The sequence below is a fragment of the Salvelinus alpinus genome, chromosome 32 (assembly GCF_045679555.1).
Source record: "Salvelinus alpinus chromosome 32, SLU_Salpinus.1, whole genome shotgun sequence".
NCBI lineage: Eukaryota > Metazoa > Chordata > Actinopteri > Salmoniformes > Salmonidae > Salvelinus > Salvelinus alpinus.
Genome location: NC_092117.1, coordinates 27,908,040 through 27,928,464, shown reverse-complemented (window position 1 = coordinate 27,928,464; position 20,425 = coordinate 27,908,040). Strand labels below are relative to the sequence as shown.

Here is a 20,425-nt window from a genome sequence, read left to right as displayed (position 1 = left end):
GGTCCCATTTGATTGGAAGGCGGCAAAGGCTTTAATCTCGGACTAATTCAGATGCTTTTGAAGTGAGCATTTCTACCAGTTCGTACTTTGGGAGTATAGAGAGCGGACCTGCTGGGAGACACAGAACGCGCTATGCCTATGATGCAAGACGCAGCCTCGGATCCGCGATAACATCGCAATCACTCTCCTGTATCTTCTTCCTGCTTACCAGCCGCACCTTCTTATTTTCCTCTCACTATACGGATTATTACACGCAATACCACCACTTTTTTTCTCTCCTGATTTTCTAGAGAGGTTGTAATTGCTTTTCGCCTTTCTTCATGAATCTGATAAATGCATTACCGACTAATTTCGTGAGAATTAGGACATGATCACATCGCCCTCGGTGTCTGCTCTGAGCAATAGTAATACTCATCTAGTCTGGGAGAGCATCGACTCTCGGAATAACATCAACAAGCCTTTTCTTCATTCCGTTCCCCCGTCCGACCATCTACGGCAAGCTAAGCGAGTCCCCATCAAGGTTTTGAGAATGCTTACGGCACGATCAGGACACATTTTGCACCCAGAGTATCTTCAACCGTTACCATCTACCCCGATTAGCCCTATTGAGGTAAGATTTTTTTTAAACAGCTGGATTAATAAGTAAAAGTTGAATGTTTTTGTTTTGTAACCATTACGAATAGAAACGGTTATCCCGGAATGTAGCACAGGAAACAGCATATACATAACGATGTATTATATCGAAGTGTAGATGTGGGCTATTATATTATAGAGATTATTGGTAAAATACATGTTTTATAAATGTAGGAAATGTTCATCCTTCTCTTAGAGCTCGGCTATTCTCTCGCGTAAAAGCTGCGCATTGCGCACTACTCTTTTATTTTGGGGGTGGCGGCGGAGAAGGGCTCGGACATTCCGTTGCTGGATGCATTTCGACCAAACGTCCTCTATTGTTTGACTGTTTTTATATTTTTTTCACTATTCAATTTGTAAATATCGGTCTTGTTGTTTTCTCTACAGCTAGATGCCAAGAAGAGTCCGTTGGCACTGCTGGCGCAGACATGCTCTCAAATCGGTAAACCGGACCCCCCTCCCTCTTCCAAACTCTCCTCGGTTACATCAAATGGATCTAGTGACAAGGAATCAAAATCCGGTCCATTAAAAATGAGCGACATCGGTGTGGATGACAAATCTAGCTTCAAACCCTATTCGAAACCGTCCGATAAGAAGGACTCGTCCTCTGGCGTATCGAGTGGAGAGAAGACTGGTTTCCGAGTACCGAGCGCCACCTGTCAGCCGTTCACGCCACGGACAGGCAGCCCCAACTCCAGCACTTCTGCCTCTCCCATGCCGTCTGAGGGGAAGTGTGGAGACAGGGAGGACAGGAAAGATTCAGATTGTAATAAAAATGGCACAACGGACGGATCTGGAGCCACTAACAGCCACAGCAGGATAAGCGTGAGTTGCGGTGGAATTAACGTGGAGGTGAACCAGCACCAGGAGACGCCCGGGTCCAAAGCCCTGTCTTCGGAATCGTCCTCCATAACCCCCGTTTCCTCAGCTTCCGTACTGGGGTCAGGACTTGTAGCCCCGGTCTCTCCTTACAAACCTGGTCAGACAGTTTTCCCCCTGCCGCCTGCTGGCATGCACTACCCCGGGAGTTTAGGGGCCTACGCAGGTTATCCCCAACACTACCTCCCCCACGGCGGCAGCCTGGTTAACGCACAGCTGGCCAGTATGGGCTGCAGTAAGGCCGGATCCAGCCCGCTGGCTGGGGCCTCTCCACCCTCCATCATGTCAGCCAGCCTGTGTAGAGACCCTTACTGCTTAAGTTACCATTGTGCCAGCCACTTAGCGGGCGCTGCCAGTGCCTCACAGCAGTGCCACGACAACGCGATGAAATCCGGGTACCACCACATGTACCCGACACACCTTTTGCACGGCATGCACTCCTCTCCGCAGTCGTTCAGTGGACACCCTTTGTACCCCTATGGTTTCATGCTACCCAACGACCCCCTTCCTCACGTATGTAACTGGGTGTCGGCGAACGGACCCTGCGACAAGCGTTTCTCCTCTTCCGAGGAGCTGCTGATCCACCTGCGGACGCACACCGCCTTCACTGGGGCGGAAAAATTGATATCGGGTTACCCTAGTTCCTCATCTTTAGCTAGTGCTGCGGCTGCCGCTATGGCGTGCCACATGCACATGCCGCAGTCAGGAGGCCCTGGAAGCCCCGGGACACTGACCCTGAGGAGTCCGCATCACGCGTTGGGACTAAGCAGCCGTTACCATCCGTACTCCAAGAGCCCCCTGCCTACCGGAGCCCCTGTTCCCGTCCCCGCAGCCACCGGCCCATACTACTCCCCATATGCACTGTACGGCCAGAGACTCACCACAGCATCGGCGCTGGGATACCAGTGAAGCACACTTGACTTTTGAAAAGTTTCTAATTATAAAATGCAAATATAAAGACTTTTATATCAACGCTCCACCTATGGACAGGATCCGTGGACTGTATTTATTTATGTCGACTGAAAGCGGACGATAATAGCTACAAATTGAAGATATTTGAGAGACTCGAAGTGCATTATGTTTAAACTGATCTCTATAGGTAAAATGAAAACACACATGGTAGAATACTAATAAAATAGAGGTTTTCATTTCGATGTTCATTTGAAATTGATATGATTGTATTGTTCTTATTTAATGTTTCATTGAAAGAAAATAATTGACATGCATGTTTGTTTCTTAAAATCCCAAATTGTCCACATTTAAAATTGCCGTTATTTTTCAGGTGTATACCATGGAAAGAGAATTGGTATTTTTTTGTATGTATTCTGGAAAAATAAGAAACGATTCTGTTCCATATTTCCGTGTGCCTCCTTTTATGATAACAACAAGACCTACATTTATAACATGCTATTTCATTAAACAGTTTCTGGTTTCTTTATGATTTTAAATTGACATGAGATGTGCTGATCTGGGAAGTTAATCTTATTAACTGGTTGCCTTTACAAAAAACTGGAACGTTATTTACAGAGTAGGCTATGATTTTTTTTTTTTTAATGTTCACTTTAAAGTGCACTTTATTTCTACAACATCTCTATAGAGTTTATTGTGATTTTTTTTTTAGCATGATCCATTGTTTTAACCTAAATAATTTGAATTCTTGAAAGTTGAAACACTAGGCTATTTTAAAACTTAACACACAACTTTGAAATCGAATGCAACTAAGATTGGACATTATTTCAACAATAGTGTATAGCTAGCTGATCGTCATGATTGAGTGTGTGTGAGCGCGCTGTGTGCACGTGTGTCTGCATGTTCTAAAACGGGATACATCCATCAAAGCATGTTAATAATTGTTGATTGACGATGAGTTTTGACATTATTGCTGTAGTGACTGGATTTAGAAGGTAATTTCCAAATAAGTATTGTTGGCTAAATATAGTTTTCAATATTTGATGATGTAGAAAAATGTCTCTTGGCATTGCCTGGTTAATAGCGAGCAACAAACGGAGAACGCCTCCTTTTGAAATGCGTTATCAAGGTATTTGTTGATCTAAATTTAATTTACAATATATTGTCTCAATATTCACGAGTCATTGAAAATTTATTAATTATGAATATAGAGTATCCTACTAAAAACAGATACGGCAAAACTCTATAAGGGAATAATAATGTTTAGGATTACATAAGAAACATTGCGCATGCCTGATTTTAGAATGTCTCCATAATCTATTTCCACTTTGGCCCCACTTCAATATAGTTGGTTGAAAATAACTGATTTTAGGGACATCCAGCTGGGTGCAGACATCAATTTAATGTCTATTCCACATTGGTCAATGTCATTTAATTGAAATCAAATCACAAGTAATTGTTCACATACACATATATAGCAGATGTTATTGCGGGTGTAGTGAAATGCTTGTGTTCCTAGCTCCAACGGTGCTGTAATATCTAACAATTCACAACAATACACACAAATCTAAAGTAAAATAATGGAATTAAGAAATATATAAATAATGATGTGGAAACAACGTTGATTAAACCAGTGTGTGCCCAGTAGTGTAACATTGGTGTGTGATTCAGAAATTTGTAGGAGACCATTTCAAAATGCCATGATCTAGCCTATAGTTTAATCAAAGGATTATCACACAAACGTTTAAATATACATCCGACTATACTCAGCTTTTTAATTACAGTAGAGGCCTAACTAGCCTAATTTATATTTTAAAAAAAAATGTTTTGTAGGCTGATTCATTCCTTAGATCAAACAGGGTAGAAGTTTCGTGCACATTTTTGTTTCATATTGAAATTCATCAACAGCTGGCCTATAGGCCTAACTGTTCGCTGCTCTGTATACTGCCCCGTGCTATGTTAAATAAGGCCACACAATCTTAAATTGCATGGTTACAGACACACCATTTTAGTCCAGTAATTAATCATGCCTTTATTGCATTCAGCCGAGAAAAAATGGTTGCCACATTTTTAAAAGAAATACGTAGGCAAGCCTATAGTTAGGTTATTGCTTTTCACAGAATATTTCACACCAAATCAACAAAATGGCTGCGAAACGGGCCAATCCCCGAGATAACAATACCATTTTACGATCAAGAAATAGGCTATATTACTCAAATACCAATAGCTAATGGGTTAACCTTACAAGTCCAAAATATTCATTCATGTTTTTAATTGCATAATTGGGAAACTTTGAATTGAAACATAGTGGAACTCAATCATTTAGCCTACTATAGTTCTGCTTGGTGCCATTGGTCTCAAACATCAACAGGATAACAGTAGGGTCCCACTGGACACACACTGGTTGAATCAACATTGTTTCCATGTCATTTCAATTAAATTATGTTGAACCAATGTGGAATAGACCTTGAATTGACATCTGTGCTCAGTGGGGTGAATTCAGAAAAAGTGGGACACCTTTTGAGTTTCAGTCTTATGTAACTCTTTAGACATCTATTCAACATATTATCCTAACACATGATACATTTCTGAAATCCTCAAGATGTTTCCTAATCACACAACATTGAATCAAATTGCCAATGGGCTAGAATTAGGCCTATCCCAGTTTATCTAACCTGCTGTCCCAGTTTCCCAAATGGGCACTGAAAATATGGTTGTGGCTCAGTGTACACAAATGGGTGTGTCTTGCTTTCTGTGAATATGATATCAACATTTGTCCTTTTTGTGTGATTAGGAAACATGTTGAGGATTTCAGAAATGTATCATGTGTTGGACTAATATGATAGATGTTGAAAAAGGGGTTAAGGAAGACAGAAATGCAAAACATGTCCCACAAATTCTGAATTCACCATATATTTTAGAAGTGTAATTGTTTTAATTGAATTAAATATACAGTAGCCTATAGCTTAAGGTCTTGTGCCAGCCTTATTTATCAAACACAAATATGTTGTGTCTGAATATATAGTTGACAGGCCTTTACATATTTTCTTCCTGTTCTTAGCTGTCAGTGAAGCTAGCTGAAAATAGCTTCAAGCTAAAGCCAGATATTCTCCTCTATACAGGCACAAACTGGTGCGATGCACAATGTCCCATTTCCTTAATTCTGTGTGAAAGACGAGATGTCACATAGTGGACGTGTCTGAAGTGACAGGCTAGAATAGAGCGCAACAGCCCTATAACAGGGAGCACTGCCACACATCGATCTATTGGCTTATCTGTCCGTCAACCGCTCAAGTGTTTCCACTTTGCATCTATAACTCATGAAAATACTATACTCTGGAAATGTCCTTGAATATGAATTAATGAATGAGTTATTTGTAAATGACTTTGACCTCTGAATGATAGCTACACTCATCCAGCCTGTCATTGGTTATTTAGCTGAATACCGTCTCAGAGAGATCGCTCTTGTCTTGGTCCACCAGCAGCTATAGTCAAAACCAACTTCTCTGTTTGTTAATGTGTGAGTTCGTTTGTGTGTGTATACACATGCGTGTATAAGGATGTATGTGTGTGTGTGTCTGTGTCGGTCTGGAGGCCCACACACGTTCTAAACTGATGTAATGGCGGTGAAAGGGAGCGATTTCCATTTTTACCCACATCATGGTGGTTGTGTGTGGAGGTCCCAGATGGAAGGCAATTTATCATGTGCCCCTCCCTTGGCCTGTCACTGGGGGAACAGGCAGGCACATGTGTGCATGAATTACCAGCACTACCCCCTTCCACTTGCTCACAGTGGGGAGAAGCCAACAAGCAGAGGAGAAAAAGGACTTAGCTACAGCATTAGTGCTTCATGCCAGTAGTACATTCACTCTGTATTGTACTAAGGCATAAAACTGTGGAAGGACTATTAGATTGTAGGGAGGGAGAGAACAGTCGGATTATAGCACAGGGAGGATATTGTTAGACTATATTGTAATATTTCTTTACCTTAAAAATATGAAAGGCAATTAATAATCCATGGTTTTGTGTTAGCAAAACCACTCACACCGTTGTCTAAATGTGCATTAAAGTTTTTAACAGAACAATCTGAAAATGTGAATTGATTGTTGTAAATGGGAGGTCGTTTTGGTGACAGACAGAGCAACGACAAAAAAAAACACAGGTCACAGAGGAAGAGGTTAAGTGAGGTTCATTCCCTAAACTGTCCCAGTAAACATTAACTGGCTGGGGTCAGGGACAAGGCTTTTACAAGGGAGCACAGCCCTAACAGAGCAGGATCACTGTCTCACCTGTTAGCACAGCATGGTGAGAATGGAGAGCCTTTGCTGTTGATCTTTGAAGTGTCTGCATATCTATCGACTATCGCCTATCTATTGCCTATCTATCGCCTACCTATCTATTCTGGTTTATGTAACAGACCTAGTATTTAACCTGGCTGGTTGAATGAGATACCACAATGGACAGTATTAGCCCGCCAAGCCTCTAAGAGCTAACACAAGTCATCAGGTCTCGGCCAGACATGGTTACTCATCACACAAGCACAGTTCAGCAAACCATTTCTACTACACTTACTCTGTCTTCTGAGATCCCTGGTTTTAAAAGAACAGGAGACATTTTAGTGTTCGGACTTATCAGTGATACCATACCATCTTTCACCTACCCACAATGCACTGGTGCAGGAAATCTGGCAGGCAGGACATTTGGCCTTGGGGAACCCAGGACGTGAGTCACACACCTCACCTCGTAGTCAACCCTCTCTCCTGAATTACCCTCCACCTCTAAAGCTGTCATTAGTGGGTGTGTGACACAATATAAAGACACACCATTGTCTGCTATGGCAAGTCTATAGTTTGGGCAACAGCTGTGTCAATATGGGGGAAGCAGCTATAATGTTCTAGCCCCATTCCAGACATAAGTCAAAGAGCAATTATTCTCCTTTATGAGTGTGGTCTCTTTTAGGAGGGTAAAATGATAATTAAAGGCCTATCCTTGGAAAAACAGTAGGCTTACCCTACAACCATGATTATTATGCTGTTGTTTTGTTATGTTTAAGATTGCATGGTTATGCTTGATGCATTTTGTGTTTTGGGCTTCATTTTGTGTGTTGGGCTTCATTTTGTGTGTTGGGCTTCATTTTGTGTGTTGGGCTTCATTTTGTGTTTTGGGCTTCATTTTGTGTTTTGGACAAGCAACACAGTTGTGTTTTAATGTCAAAAAAACATCTCATAACATTAGCTACTTATGGACAACCATGTAATATTATGGACATGGTTAGATGGTTGGTCCTGTAGTCTAGCTTCAACATGGGATTCGGCTATTTCAGCCACACCTGTTGCTGACAGGTACATAGAATCGAGCACACAAGTATGCAATCTTCATAGACAAACATTGGCAGTAGAATGGCCTTGCTGAAGAGCTCAGTGTCTTTCAATGTAGCACCGTCATAGGATGCCACCTTTCCAACAAGTCAGTTTGTCAAATGTATGCCCTGCTAGAGCTGCCCAGGTCAACTGTAAGTGTTGTTATTGTGAAGTGGAAACGTCTAGGAGCAACAACGGCTCAGCCACGAAGTGGTAGGCTGCACAACCTCACAGAACGTGAACGCGAATGCTGAAGCGCGCACAAAAATCATCTGTCCTTAGTTGCAACACTCACTACCGAGTTCCAGACTGCCTCTAGAAGCAACGTCAGCACAATAACTGTTTGTCGAGAGCTTCATGACATGTGTTTCCATGGCCGAGCAGCCGCACACAAGCTTAAGATCACCATGCGCAATGCCAAGCGTCGGCTGGAGTGGTGTAAAGTTCACCGCCATTAGACTCTGGAGCAGTGGAAACGCGTTCTCTGGAGTGATGAATCACCCTTCACTATCTGGCATTCCGACCAATGAATCTGGGTTTGGCGGATGCCAGGAGAACGCTAGCTGCTCAAATGCATAGTGTCAACTGTAAAGTTTGGTGGAGGAGGAATAATGGTCTGGGGCAGTTTTTCATGGTTTGGGCTAGGCCCCTTAGTTCCAGTGAAGGGAAATCGTAACACTATAGCATACAATGACATTCTACACGATTTTGTGCTTCCAACTTTGTGGCAACAGTTTAGGGAAGGCCCATTCCTGTTTCAGCATGACAATGGCCCCGTGCACAAAGTGAGGTCCATACAGAAATGGTTTGTTGAGATCGGTGTGGAAGAACTTGACTGGCATACACAGAGCCCTGACCTCAACCCCATTGAACCCCTTTGGGATGAATTGGAATGCTGACTGTGAGCCAGGCCTAATCACACAACATCAGTGCCCAACCTCACTAATGCTCTTGTGGCTGAATGGAAGCAAGTCCGGCAGCAATGTTCCAACATCTAGTAAAAAGCCTTACCAAAAGAGTGGAGGCTGTTATAGCAGCAAAGGGGGACCAAGTCCATTTTAATGCCCATGATTTTGTAATGAGATGTTTAACAAGCAGATGTCCACTTACTGTTGGTCAGGTAGTGTATGTAATTTACGCAGAGGCTCCAACATGGCATGTACCTGTGTATTCTCATACCTTCACAGTGTAGTATAACACACGAAGGCCCTTGTACTAAAGGATGTCACGCTAAAACCATCCTCTCACAGACACAGTGATTTATGACTGCAGGCGGAGGGCCGTTGAGATAGATATCCACAGCTTCTGTGATTGTAGTAATGAAGCTATAAAGGGCACAGCATGAAACGAAGCAGGGCTCCGGACTGCATCAAGCAAATTACATTATCACCCAGCGCTAACTGAATGTAACTAATCCCCCAGAAGATAGAAATCAACATCGTCAACGGTCACACGTCATATCCATGAGCGCTAAAGCACCCCGTTCTGACAAGCTGATCTTAGAATGCAGATCTCCCAACTGAGAACTGTAATGCAGACCATTTCACCCTCTAAACAGACTGAGCCGAGAATCCATGCAGGAATCACTCCTCCACAAGCATGCAGACACACTTCCTTCAAATGTGATTTCCTCTCCTCATTGATTCACAAATGTAGTGGTCTCTCATCCAGGTAATATGTGAAAGTGGGATGGCATCATCAAAGCTTTCCATTTACGCCACTCAAAAAACTCCCAACTCACTTGACCTGACACCTCGTGCTTTAGAAGGCACGTTTTCCTGTTTCTGACTAATAATATTTTATGAAAATCAGAGCCGGTTCTAGCCTTTTGGGGGTCCAAAGCAATACATTTTAGTGGGTCCCCTCTTGACAGCAAAGATTACATTTTACATTTTTAAAGTTTATTTCCTGCAATTCTACACATTTTGATGCAATTTTAAATCAATTTTTTTGCAGTTCTACACATTTTGCGATGGGGTGGAGAGAGTTAAGAAAGTATAAAATAAAAAGTAACACAATAAAATAACAATGAGGCTATAAACGGGGGGTACTGGTACCGAGTCAATGTGCAGAGGTAGAGGTAATTTGTACATGTAGGTAGGGGTAAAGTGACTATGCATAGATAATAAACTGCAAGTATCAGCAGTGTAAAAACAAATGGGGGGGTGGTAAATGTAAATAGTCTGGGTGGCCATTTGATTAATTGTTAAGCAGTCTTATGGCTTGGGGGTAGAAGCTGTTAAGGAGCCTTTTGGACCTAGACTTGGCGCTCCAGTACTGCTTGCCGTGCGGTAGCAGAGAGAACAGTCTATGACTTGGGTGACTGGAGTCTTTGACAAGTTTTTGGGCCTTCTTCTGACACCACCTAGTATATCCTGCCATCCAGGACCTATAGGAGCTTGGCACCAGTGATGTACAGGGCCATACGCACTACCCTCTGTAGCACCTTACCGTCTGATGCCGAGCAGTTGCCATACCAGGCGGTGATGCAACCCTGTCAGGATGCTCTCGGTGGTGGAGCTGTAGAACTTTTTGAGGATCTGGGGACCCATGCCAAATCTTTTCAGTCTCTTGAGGGGGAAAATGTGTTGTCGTGCCCTCTTCACGACTGTCTTGGTGTATTTGGACCATAATAGTTTGTTGGTGATGTGGACACCAAGGAACTTGAACTCTCGACCCGCTCCACTATAGCCCCGTCAATGTGAATAGGGGCTTTCGGCCCACCTTTTCCTGTAGTCCGCAATCAGCTCTTTTGTCTTGCTCACGTTGAGGGAGAGGTTGTTGTCCTGGTACCACACTGCCAGGTCTCTGACCTCCTTCCAATAGGATGTCTCATCGTTGTCGGTGATCAGGCCTACTACTGTTGTGTTGTCAGCAAACTTAATGATGGTGTTGGATTCGTGTTTGGCCATGCAGTTGTGGGTGAACAGGGAGTACAGGAGGGCACTAAGCACACACCCCTGAGAGGCCCCAGTGTTGAGGATCAGCGTGGCAGACGTGTTGTTGCCTACCATTACCACCTGGGGGCGGATCCAGGATCCAGTTGCAGAGGGTGGTGTTTATTCACAGGGTGTCACGACTTCCACCGAAGTTGTTCCCTCTCCTTGTTCGGGCGGCGTTCGGAGGTCGACGTCACCGGCTTTCTAGCTGCCACCGATCCATGTTTAATTTTTTCCTTTTGTTTTGTCTGTTTACACACCTGGTTCCCATCTCATAATTATGTTCCTTATTTAACCCTCTGGTTTCCCTTTCTGTTTTGTGCGTGATTGTCTTTCGTGTGTTGGAGTTCGAGTCCTGTTTTGTCCTTGTTTTATCACGGGATTTTTGTTACGTTCTTGGATTGAGTAAATACAGTGTTCTTTTACTCTTCCCTGTGTCCTGCGCCTGACTCCTTCGCTATCTTCTAGATAGACTCTGACAGAATCACGCACCATATACATGGAGTCAGCAGGTGCAGACAGCCCTCCGCTTCAAATGGAGGAGCGCGTTCAGCAGCACGCGACCATGCTGCAGAGTCTGGGTACAGCCATGGATCGCGTGCTGCAAACCATGGACCGATGGGAGAGAGGGTTTTTTCCTGTGAACCTGTTCGTCTTCTCAGGTTCCACCACTACCTACCGTGATGTCCGCCTCTCCATCATCAGGATCCGGTGGGATTCAGCTCTCGCTCCCGAGTGCGTATGATGGGACAGCTGCCGGGTGTCAGGGGTTCCTCCTCCAGCTGGAGCTCTACCTGGCATCTGTCCGGCCAGCTCCTTCGGGACGCGAGAGAGTGAGCGCCCTTATCTCCTGTCTGACCGGTAAAGCCCTGGAATGGGCCAACGCCATCTGGGGCAGGGAAGGTCAGACGTTGGATGACTATGAAGAGTTCGCCCGCCGTTTCCGGGCGGTATTCGATCATCCCCCGGAGGGGAGAGCGGCGGGGGAACGCCTATTTCATCTACGTCAGGGGATGAGGAGCGCTCAAGATTTTGCGCTGGACTTTAGAACTCTGGCGGCCGCCGCGGGATGGAATGAGCGGGCCCTGATCGATCACTACAGGTGTAGCTTACGAGAGGATGTTCGTTCGGGAGCTAGCCTGCAGGGACACCACCCTTAGTCTGGACCAGCTGGTGGACTTATCGATCCGGTTGGACAACCTGTTGGCCTCCCGCGGACGTCCTGATCGGAAACTGGGTTTCCCTTTGTAGTCCGTAATAGTTTGCAAGCCCTGCCACATCCGACGAGCGTCAGAGCCGGTGTAGTAGGATTCAATCTTCGTCCTGTATTGACGCTTTGCTTGTTTGATGGTTCATCTGAGGGCATAGCGGGATTTCTTGTCAGCGCCCGGATTAGTGTCCTGCTCCTTGAAGCGGCAGCTCTAGCCTTTCGCTCGGTGCGGATGTTGCCTGTAATCCATGGCTTCTGGTTGGGATATGTACGTACTGTCACTGTGGGGACGTCGTCGTCGATGCACTTATTAATGAAGCCAGTGACTGAGTTGGTATGCTCCTCAATGCTATTGGATGAATCCTGGAACAGGATCTCGATTCCAGTCTGTGCTAGCAAAACAGTCCTGTAGTGTAGCATCCGTGTCATCTGAGCACTTCCGTACTGAGCTAGTCACTGGTACTTCCTGCTTTAGTTTTTGCTTATAAGCAGGAATCAGAAGGATAGAATTATGGTCAGGTTTGCCAAATCAAATCAAATCAAATGTATTTATATAGCCCTTCTTACATCAGCTGATATCTCAAAGTGCTGTACAGAAACCCAGCCTAAAACCCCAAACAGCAAGCAATGCAGGTGTAGAAGCACGGTGAATAGGAAAAATGCCCTAGAAAGGCCAAAACCTAGGAAGAAACCTAGAGAGGAACCAGGCTATGAGGGGTGACCAGTCCTCTTCTGGCTGTGCCGGGTGGAGATTATAACAGAACATGGCCAAGATGTTCAAATGTTCATAAATGACCAGCATGATCAAATAATAATAATCACAGTAGTTGTCGAGGGTGCAACAAGTCAGCACCTCAGGAGTAAATTTCAGTTGGCTTTTCATAGCCGATCATTAAGAGTATCTCTACCGCTCCTGCTGTCTCTAGAGAGTTGAAAACAGCAGGTCTGGGACAGGTAGCACATCCGGTGAACAGGTCAGGGTTCCATAGCCGCAGGCAGAACAGTTGAAACTGGAGCAGCAGCACGTCGAGGTGGACTGAGGACAGCAAGGAGTCATCATGCCAGGTAGTCCTGAGGCATGGTCCTAGGGCTCAGGTCCTCCGAGAGAGAGAAAGAAAGAGAGAAAGAGAGAATTAGAGAGAGCATACTTAAATTCACACAGGACACTGGATAAGACAGGAGAAGTACTCCAGATATAACAGACTGACCCTAGCCCCCCGACACATAAACTACTACAGCATAAATACTGGAGGCTGAGACAGGAGGGGTCAGGAGACACTGTGGCCCCATCCGATGATACCCCCGGACAGGGCCAAACAGGCAGGATATAACCCCACCCACTTTGCCAAAGCACAGCCCCCACACCACTAGAGGGATATCTTCAACCACCAACTTACCGTCCTGAGACAAGGCCGAGTATAGCCCACAAAGATCTCCGCCATGGCACAACCCAAGGGGGGGGCGCCAACCCAGACAGGAAGATCACGTCAGTGACTCAACCCACTCAAGTGACGCACCCCTCCTAGGGACGTTATGGAAGAGCACCAGTAAGCCAGTGACTCAGCCCCTGTAATAGGGTTAGAGGCAGAAAATATCAGTGGAGAGAGGGGAACCGGCCAGACAGAGACAGCAAGGGCGGTTCGTTGCTCCAGAACCTTTCCGTTCACCTTCACACTCCTGGGGCAGACTACACTCAATCATATGACCCACTGAAGAGATGAGTCTTCAGTAAAGACTTAAATGTTGAGACCGAGTCTGCGTCTCTCACATGGGTAGGCAGACCATTCCATAAAAATGGAGCTCTATAGGAGAAAGCCCTGCCTCCAGCTGTTTGCTTAGAAATTCTAGGAACAATTAGGAGGCCTGAGTCTTGTGACCGTAGCGTACGTGTAGGTATGTACGGCAGGACCAAATCGGAAAGATAGGTAGGAGCAAGCCCATGTAATGCTTTGTAGGTTAGCAGTAAAACCTTGAAATCAGCCCTTGCATTAACAGGAAGCCAGTGTAGGGAGGCTAGCACTGGAGTAATATGATAATTTTTTGGGGTTCTAGTCAGGATTCTAGCAGCCGTATTTAGCACTAACTGAAGTTTATTTAGTGCTTTATCCGGGTAGCCGGAAAGTAGAGCATTGCAGTAGTCTAACCTAGAAGTAACAAAAGCATGGATTCATTTTCCTGCATCATTTTTGGACAGAAAGTTTCTAATTTTGCAATGTTACGTAGATGGAAAAAAGCTGTCCTTGAAACAGTCTTGATATGTTCGTCAAAAGAGAGATCAGGGTCCAGAGTAACGCCGAGGTCCTTCACAGTTTTATTTGAGACGACTGTACAACCATCAGGATTAATTGTCAGATTTAACAGAAGATCTCTTTGTTTCTTGGGACCAAGAACAAGCATCTCTGTTTTGTCCGAGTTTAAAAGTAGAAAGTTTGCAGCCATCCACTTCCTTAGGTCCACTTCCTTGAAGCATGTGGGAACAGCAGACTGGGATAAGGATTGATTGAATATGTCTGTAAACAGCTGGTGTGCGCATGCTCTGAGGATGCGGCCGGGGATGCCGTCTGGGCCTGCAGCCTTGCGAGGGTTAACACGTTTAAATGTTTTAATCAAGTTGGCTACAGTGAAGGAGAGCCCGCAGGTTTTGGTAGCGGGCCGTGTCAGTGACACTGTATTGTCCTCAAAGCGAGCAAAAAAGTTGTTTAGTCCGTCTGGGAGCAAGACATCGTGGTCCGCGACGGGGCTGGTTTTTCTTTTGTAGTCCATGATTGACTGTAGACCCTGCCACATACCTCTCGTGTCTGAGCCATTGAATTGCGACTCCACTTTGTCTCTATACTGACGCGTAGCTTGTTTGATTGCCTCGCCTACCAGCTGTTATTGACAAATAGACACACACCCCCACCCCTCGTCTTACCAGACGTAGCTGTTATGTCTTGCCGATGCACGGAAAACCATGCCAAATGTATATTATCCGTGTCGTCGTTCAGACACGAGTCGTTGAAACATAAGATATTACAGTTTTTAATGTCCTGTTGGTAGGACAGTCTTGAACTGAGATCATCCAGTTTATTTTCTAGTGATTGCACGTTGGCCAATAGAACGGATGGTAGAGGTGGGTTACCCACTCGCTGACGAATTCTATCAAGGCACCCCGATCTCCGCCCCGTGTATTTCTGTCTGGTCTTCACGCGAATGATTGGGATTTTGGCCTGGTCTCGGAGAAGCAGTATATCCTTCGCGTCGGACTCATTAAAGAAAAAATGTGTAATGCTGTTCTGAAAAGAAGCCCTTTTCGGTCATAAGAGACGGTAGCAGCAACATTATGTATAAAATAAGTTTAAAACAATGCGAAAAAACACATAAAATAGCACAATTGGTTAGGAGCCCCGTAAAACGGCAGCCATCCCCTCCAGCGCCATTATTAAATCTGGAGCAGAGCACCAATCATCTGCACCACATTCATTCCCTTCTACTACCAAGTTGAATCAGTTCCAGATCATGTACAGTTGAAGTCGGAAGTTTACATACACTTAAATTGGAGTCAATATAACTCATTTTTCAACCACTCCACAAATTTCTTGTTAACAAACTACAGTTTTGGCAAGTCGGTTAGGACATCTACTTTGTGCATGACACAAGTAATTTTTCCAACAATTGTTTACAGACAGATTATTTCACTTATAATTCACTGTATCACAATTCCAGTGGGTCAGAAGTTTACATACACTAAATTGACTGTGCCTTTAAACAGCTTGGAAAATTCCAGAAAATGATGTCATGGCTTTAGAAGCTTCTGATAGGCTAATTGACATAATTTGAGTCAATTGGAGGTGTACCTGTGAATGTATTTCAAGGCGTATCTTCAAAATCACTGCCTCTTTGCTTGACATCATGGGAAAATCAAAAAAAAATCTGCCAAGACCTCAGAAAAAAATTGTAGACCTCCACAAGTCTGGTTCATCCTTGGGAGCAATTTCCAAACACCTGAAGGTACCACGTTCATCTGTACAAACAATAGTGCACAAGTATAATATTGAAGCAACATCTAATGACATCAGTCAGGAAGTTAAAGCTTGGTCGCAAATGGGTCTTCCAAATGGACAATGACCCCAAGTATACTTCCAAAGTTATGGCAAAATGGCTTAAGGACAATAAAGTCAAGGTATTGGAGTGGCCATCACAAAGCCCTGACCTCAATCCTATAGAAAATGTGTGGGCAGAACTGAAAAAGCGTGTGCGAGCATGGAGGCCTACAAACCTGACTCAGTTACACCAGCTCTGTCAGGAGGAATGGGCCAAAATTCACCCAACTTATTGTGGGAAGCTTGTGGAAAGCTACCCAAAACGTTTGACCCAAGTTAAACAATTTAAAGGCAATGCAACCAAATACTAATTGAGTGTATGTAAACTTCTGACCCACTGGGAATGTGATGAAAGAAATAAAAGCTGAAATAAATAATTCTCTCTACTATTATTCTGACATTTCACATTCTTAAAATTAAGTGGTGATCCTAACTGACCTAATACAGTGAATTTTTACTAGGATTAAATGTCAGGAATTGTGAAAAACTGAGTTTAAATGTATTTGGCTAAGCTGTATGTAAACGTCCGACTTCAACTGTATATCTTGTAATCAGAGATTTACTGTTTTCTTTCCTGATCAGACAAATCAGGATCGTTACAAATTCATAGTAACACGTATTCTTCATTATATTCCTCATTAGATGTATTTTTGTGATTATTTGAGAATATTTAACTTTTTTATGTAGCATAGTTAGGTTATTTGTGTAATATTGATGAACAGAATGGCTGACCACAGCATGCTGCATGGGAGTTATACTCCCATCAGTACTTCCTGATTCTCTCCAGAACGCTGTAGCAGGAACCAAGTATGAAAGAAAGAATAAACAGAGCAGCAATATACAACAGCCATGTGATTTATAAGAGCCATATTTATCAAGTTGATATAACCTATTCAACTATAACCAGCCGACACATTACTTTAGCGATTCATTCACGTCAGACTTCGAGACTACACACACACACACACACACACACACACACACACACACACACACACACACACACACACACACACACACACACACACACACACACACACACACACACACACACACACACACACACACACACAACCAACAACAACACTACACAAACCTCCTTTCTCCCGACTCTCCAATGGATTCCAATAGAGACTTCTCAGAGGAAATAAGAGCAGGGAAGATGGGGGCATTTTTCAACTCATCCACATGCTGTAAGCGATGACGCTGCGATGTGTCACACAATGATCTGAGTCTGAGCACCGTATGAGGGAGCAGAGGGTATTAAACAGACTAATGGGGCTGACTGGAAGACAAATATGGCCAGACACACAGCTATACATACAGTCCCAGGAAATACCAAGCTACTCATCACTTTTACAGCTCTAATGTATTTAAGTGTTAACTGTGAAATTGAAGCTAAAATGACCTACTTCCTGTTGTGGTTGGTGGTGCATTTTTGTGTGTGGAGAGACAATATAGTAGCAACATCATAGGAGGTCATAACAAGCTAAGCTAGCAGGTGGTTCTGCAATACAAAAAAAGCAATTACCTATTTGGAGGAACATCTTGACTCGATGAGGAAGTGGTGTAAAGTACTTCATAGTACTACTTAAGTCGTTTTTTGGGGTATCTGTACTTTACTATTTATATTTTTGACTACTTTACTTTTACTTCTACATATGTTAAGAAAATATTGTACTTTTTAATCCATACACTTTCCTTGACACTCAAAAGTACTCGTTACATTTTGATTGCTTTGCAGGACAGGAAAATAGTCCAATTCACACACTTATCAACCAAATATCCCTGGTCACCCTTCCTGCCTCTGATCTGGTGGACTCACTAAACACACATGCTTCGTTTGCAAATGATGTCTGAATGTTGGAATGTGCCTGTTGCTTTCCGTAAATTAAAAATACAAGAAAATGGTGCCATCTGGTTTGCTTAATATAAGGAATTTGAAATGATTTATACTTTTACTTTTGATACTTAAGTATATTTTAAACCAAATACTTTAAAAGTTTTACTCAAGTAGATTTTACTGGGTGACTTACTTTTACTTGAGTCATTTTCTATTAAGGTATCTTTACTTTTACTCAAGTATGACAGTACTTTTTCCACCACTGCTTCCATGTAATGTAATAAAGAGTGTTTCTGTCATATATAAAAAGGAACTAAATGTAAAAGCAATACTTTCCAGACAGAATATAAACTATTATCGCGATACACATATTTGAGGAGGTTGCATTTGGCTCCAGTAGATAGATGAAAGACAAAAGTTACTGGTGAATGTATAAATAATTACATCGAGCCTCACTGAGTAACAGCAAGCAGGGTGGTTGGTGTTTTGGAGATGTCCACATTGTCATAGTTAAATCACTATAGTTCAGATAAAGACTTGGGACTATCAAACATTGAGCGAACATTGACTTTGTTCTTATTATTGTTATTCGTAAACCGGCTTCAGTCAGCTGATTCTAGCTGTCCCTTCTGGTTAGTTCTAGTCGGGCAGCTTAGTCTCCCTTTCAGAGGAACCCCACTTCTGTTAGTGTCTTATTGGTAAGGTCACACCAAATACTTATCACCACATCTCGTTCCGCCTATCAGTGGCCTTGATTCCCGGGACTTCAGTTCCAGTTAGTCTATGACCCCAGCACACTGTGTGGTCAGAAACGTGCTTTCCTCATCCTGATGAGCACTTCCACAGTTTACCCTCCTGCTGAAGTTTCCTCCTGTGGACTGAATCCCTGTATGTCTGATATTTAATTGTGCGTGCATCCATTAAACTACCGGTCTTAAGGTTTCTTATTACATTCATGGTTCTTCGATTCTCTACAACCCTACCCCTATTTTTCAGTTATTATTATTATTATTATTGTTGTTATTGCTATTATTATTATAAAATGTTTCTTCTTCCTCCAGCTCCTGTGGCACATCTGGATGTCACAGGCCACATTGTGGGTTTACTGTCACAGCTCAGTGGGCAAACACCTGTCCCCCCCCGAAGCCTCCACAGATCTGACAGTGAGATGTCTGTCGCCCCCATGGCACTGGCTCATCTGGTGATCAACGGGCTCTAGTAATTCCTGCACACGAAGAGCCCAAAGCAATGGATCTGAGAATGTGAGTTGACTGGAGGGACACCAAAACCAAAGGTCTCTCTCTCTGTCTCTTTCTTTCTCTCTCTTTCTTTCTTTTCCTCAGTGGAAACTATCTGTTGTATGGAAGTGCAGCTCCACCCATGTCAATGTACCATGACCTCCCATAGAAGTAGTGTTGTTATCCATCCCTCTGTAGTGTACAACCATTCAGTTAGTCAGTTAGTCAGCCAGCCCTTCACACCAGATGCTCTCCACTATCTGCCTGTGAGCTGTTATTGTCCGTGGCTGTGGACACAGTAAACATTTGATGAAGTGAGACCGGACCAGAGTAAGGCATTTAGACTAACAGGTCCAGAGCGACTCGGCACAATGGGAGATGTCATCATTGTCATCATCTTAGGTAAGTTGCTGTAATGACCTGTAGTTGCTATGGTAACCAGAATGTTTTTGCAAAGCTGTTTGATAAAGATAAGACTACATAAACCAATGATTTGATTGGAATGAGAGTAAAACATTGTATTTGTATAGTTACATGTTACGACAGCAATGAATTGAAAATCCACCTAAATGCATGGTATAGGTGGAAGGTCATGTCAGTGTGGCCATTTTTGCGTTATGGGTTGTAGTTAGTGCTTGATGAAGGCCAATCTGGTGGCAGGGCTCTGAGGTGAACTCAACGGCTCCCCGTATGGACAACAGCATGTAGATCAGTGTGTATCTCTTGCAGCCGAGACACAGTGACACATGACTTAGATTAAATGGAGTTGGATTGAATGTAGTATATAGTATCATAAACTATTACACACACACACACACACACACTCTGTCATTAACGTTGAAGACAAGTGAAGAGATCATGTGAGATATATTATAACAATCGCATTTTGACCGATGAGATAATGTGTGTGATGTTATGACTTGGGCGTTTGCTGTGACATGAACGTGAGACGTGAACATGAAAAGATATCCAGTATTTGACAGGTATCGCATTTCCCTCAGGCTAGGGGGAACTTCTTTCAGTCAAATAGAAGTGTGTGTCGACACGCTGACGCTGAAGAACAGAAGCTGAAGACAGGATTCAGGAATAACTCTCATTGACAGGGTTTCCCAAACTCGGTCCTGCCCTAACAATGTGGAGTGACATTGATTTCCATCCACCGCTGCTGCTTCCAGGAGAGTGATTCTCTGCGGATAGCCTCGATTGTACAGAATTCCCTAAATGGATCATTCATAATCAGTCTCGATAAAGTAGCCATGAGTGAACTGTACTGTACAGGTTAGTGGAGGGAATGGATGTTAAATGCCATGCTTTCAGCACCAAGTGTGAATG

The 20,425-nt window shown here is 43.6% G+C and overlaps 1 protein-coding gene across 1 annotated transcript; it reads left to right on the top strand.

The window, feature by feature from the left end:
• The first annotated feature begins 47 nt into the window (after window positions 1–47).
• Window positions 48–2,945, top strand: LOC139562228 (zinc finger protein 503-like). Its single transcript, XM_071379716.1, has 2 exons — window positions 48–610; window positions 1,021–2,945. Exons 1-2 carry the CDS (start codon window positions 368–370, stop codon window positions 2,419–2,421), a joined length of 1,644 nt encoding a protein of 547 aa, XP_071235817.1. The 5' UTR covers window positions 48–367; the 3' UTR covers window positions 2,422–2,945.
• The last annotated feature ends 17,480 nt before the right edge of the window (window positions 2,946–20,425 follow it).

Bases quoted from the DNA above. Each gene is read 5' to 3' on its own strand.
- LOC139562228 (XM_071379716.1), top strand. From the start codon at position 368: ATGATCACATCGCCCTCGGTGTCTGCTCTGAGCAATAGTAATACTCAT. The intron at 611-1,020 runs GTAAGATTTTTT...TTTTCTCTACAG, and splicing joins CCCCGATTAGCCCTATTGAG to CTAGATGCCAAGAAGAGTCC.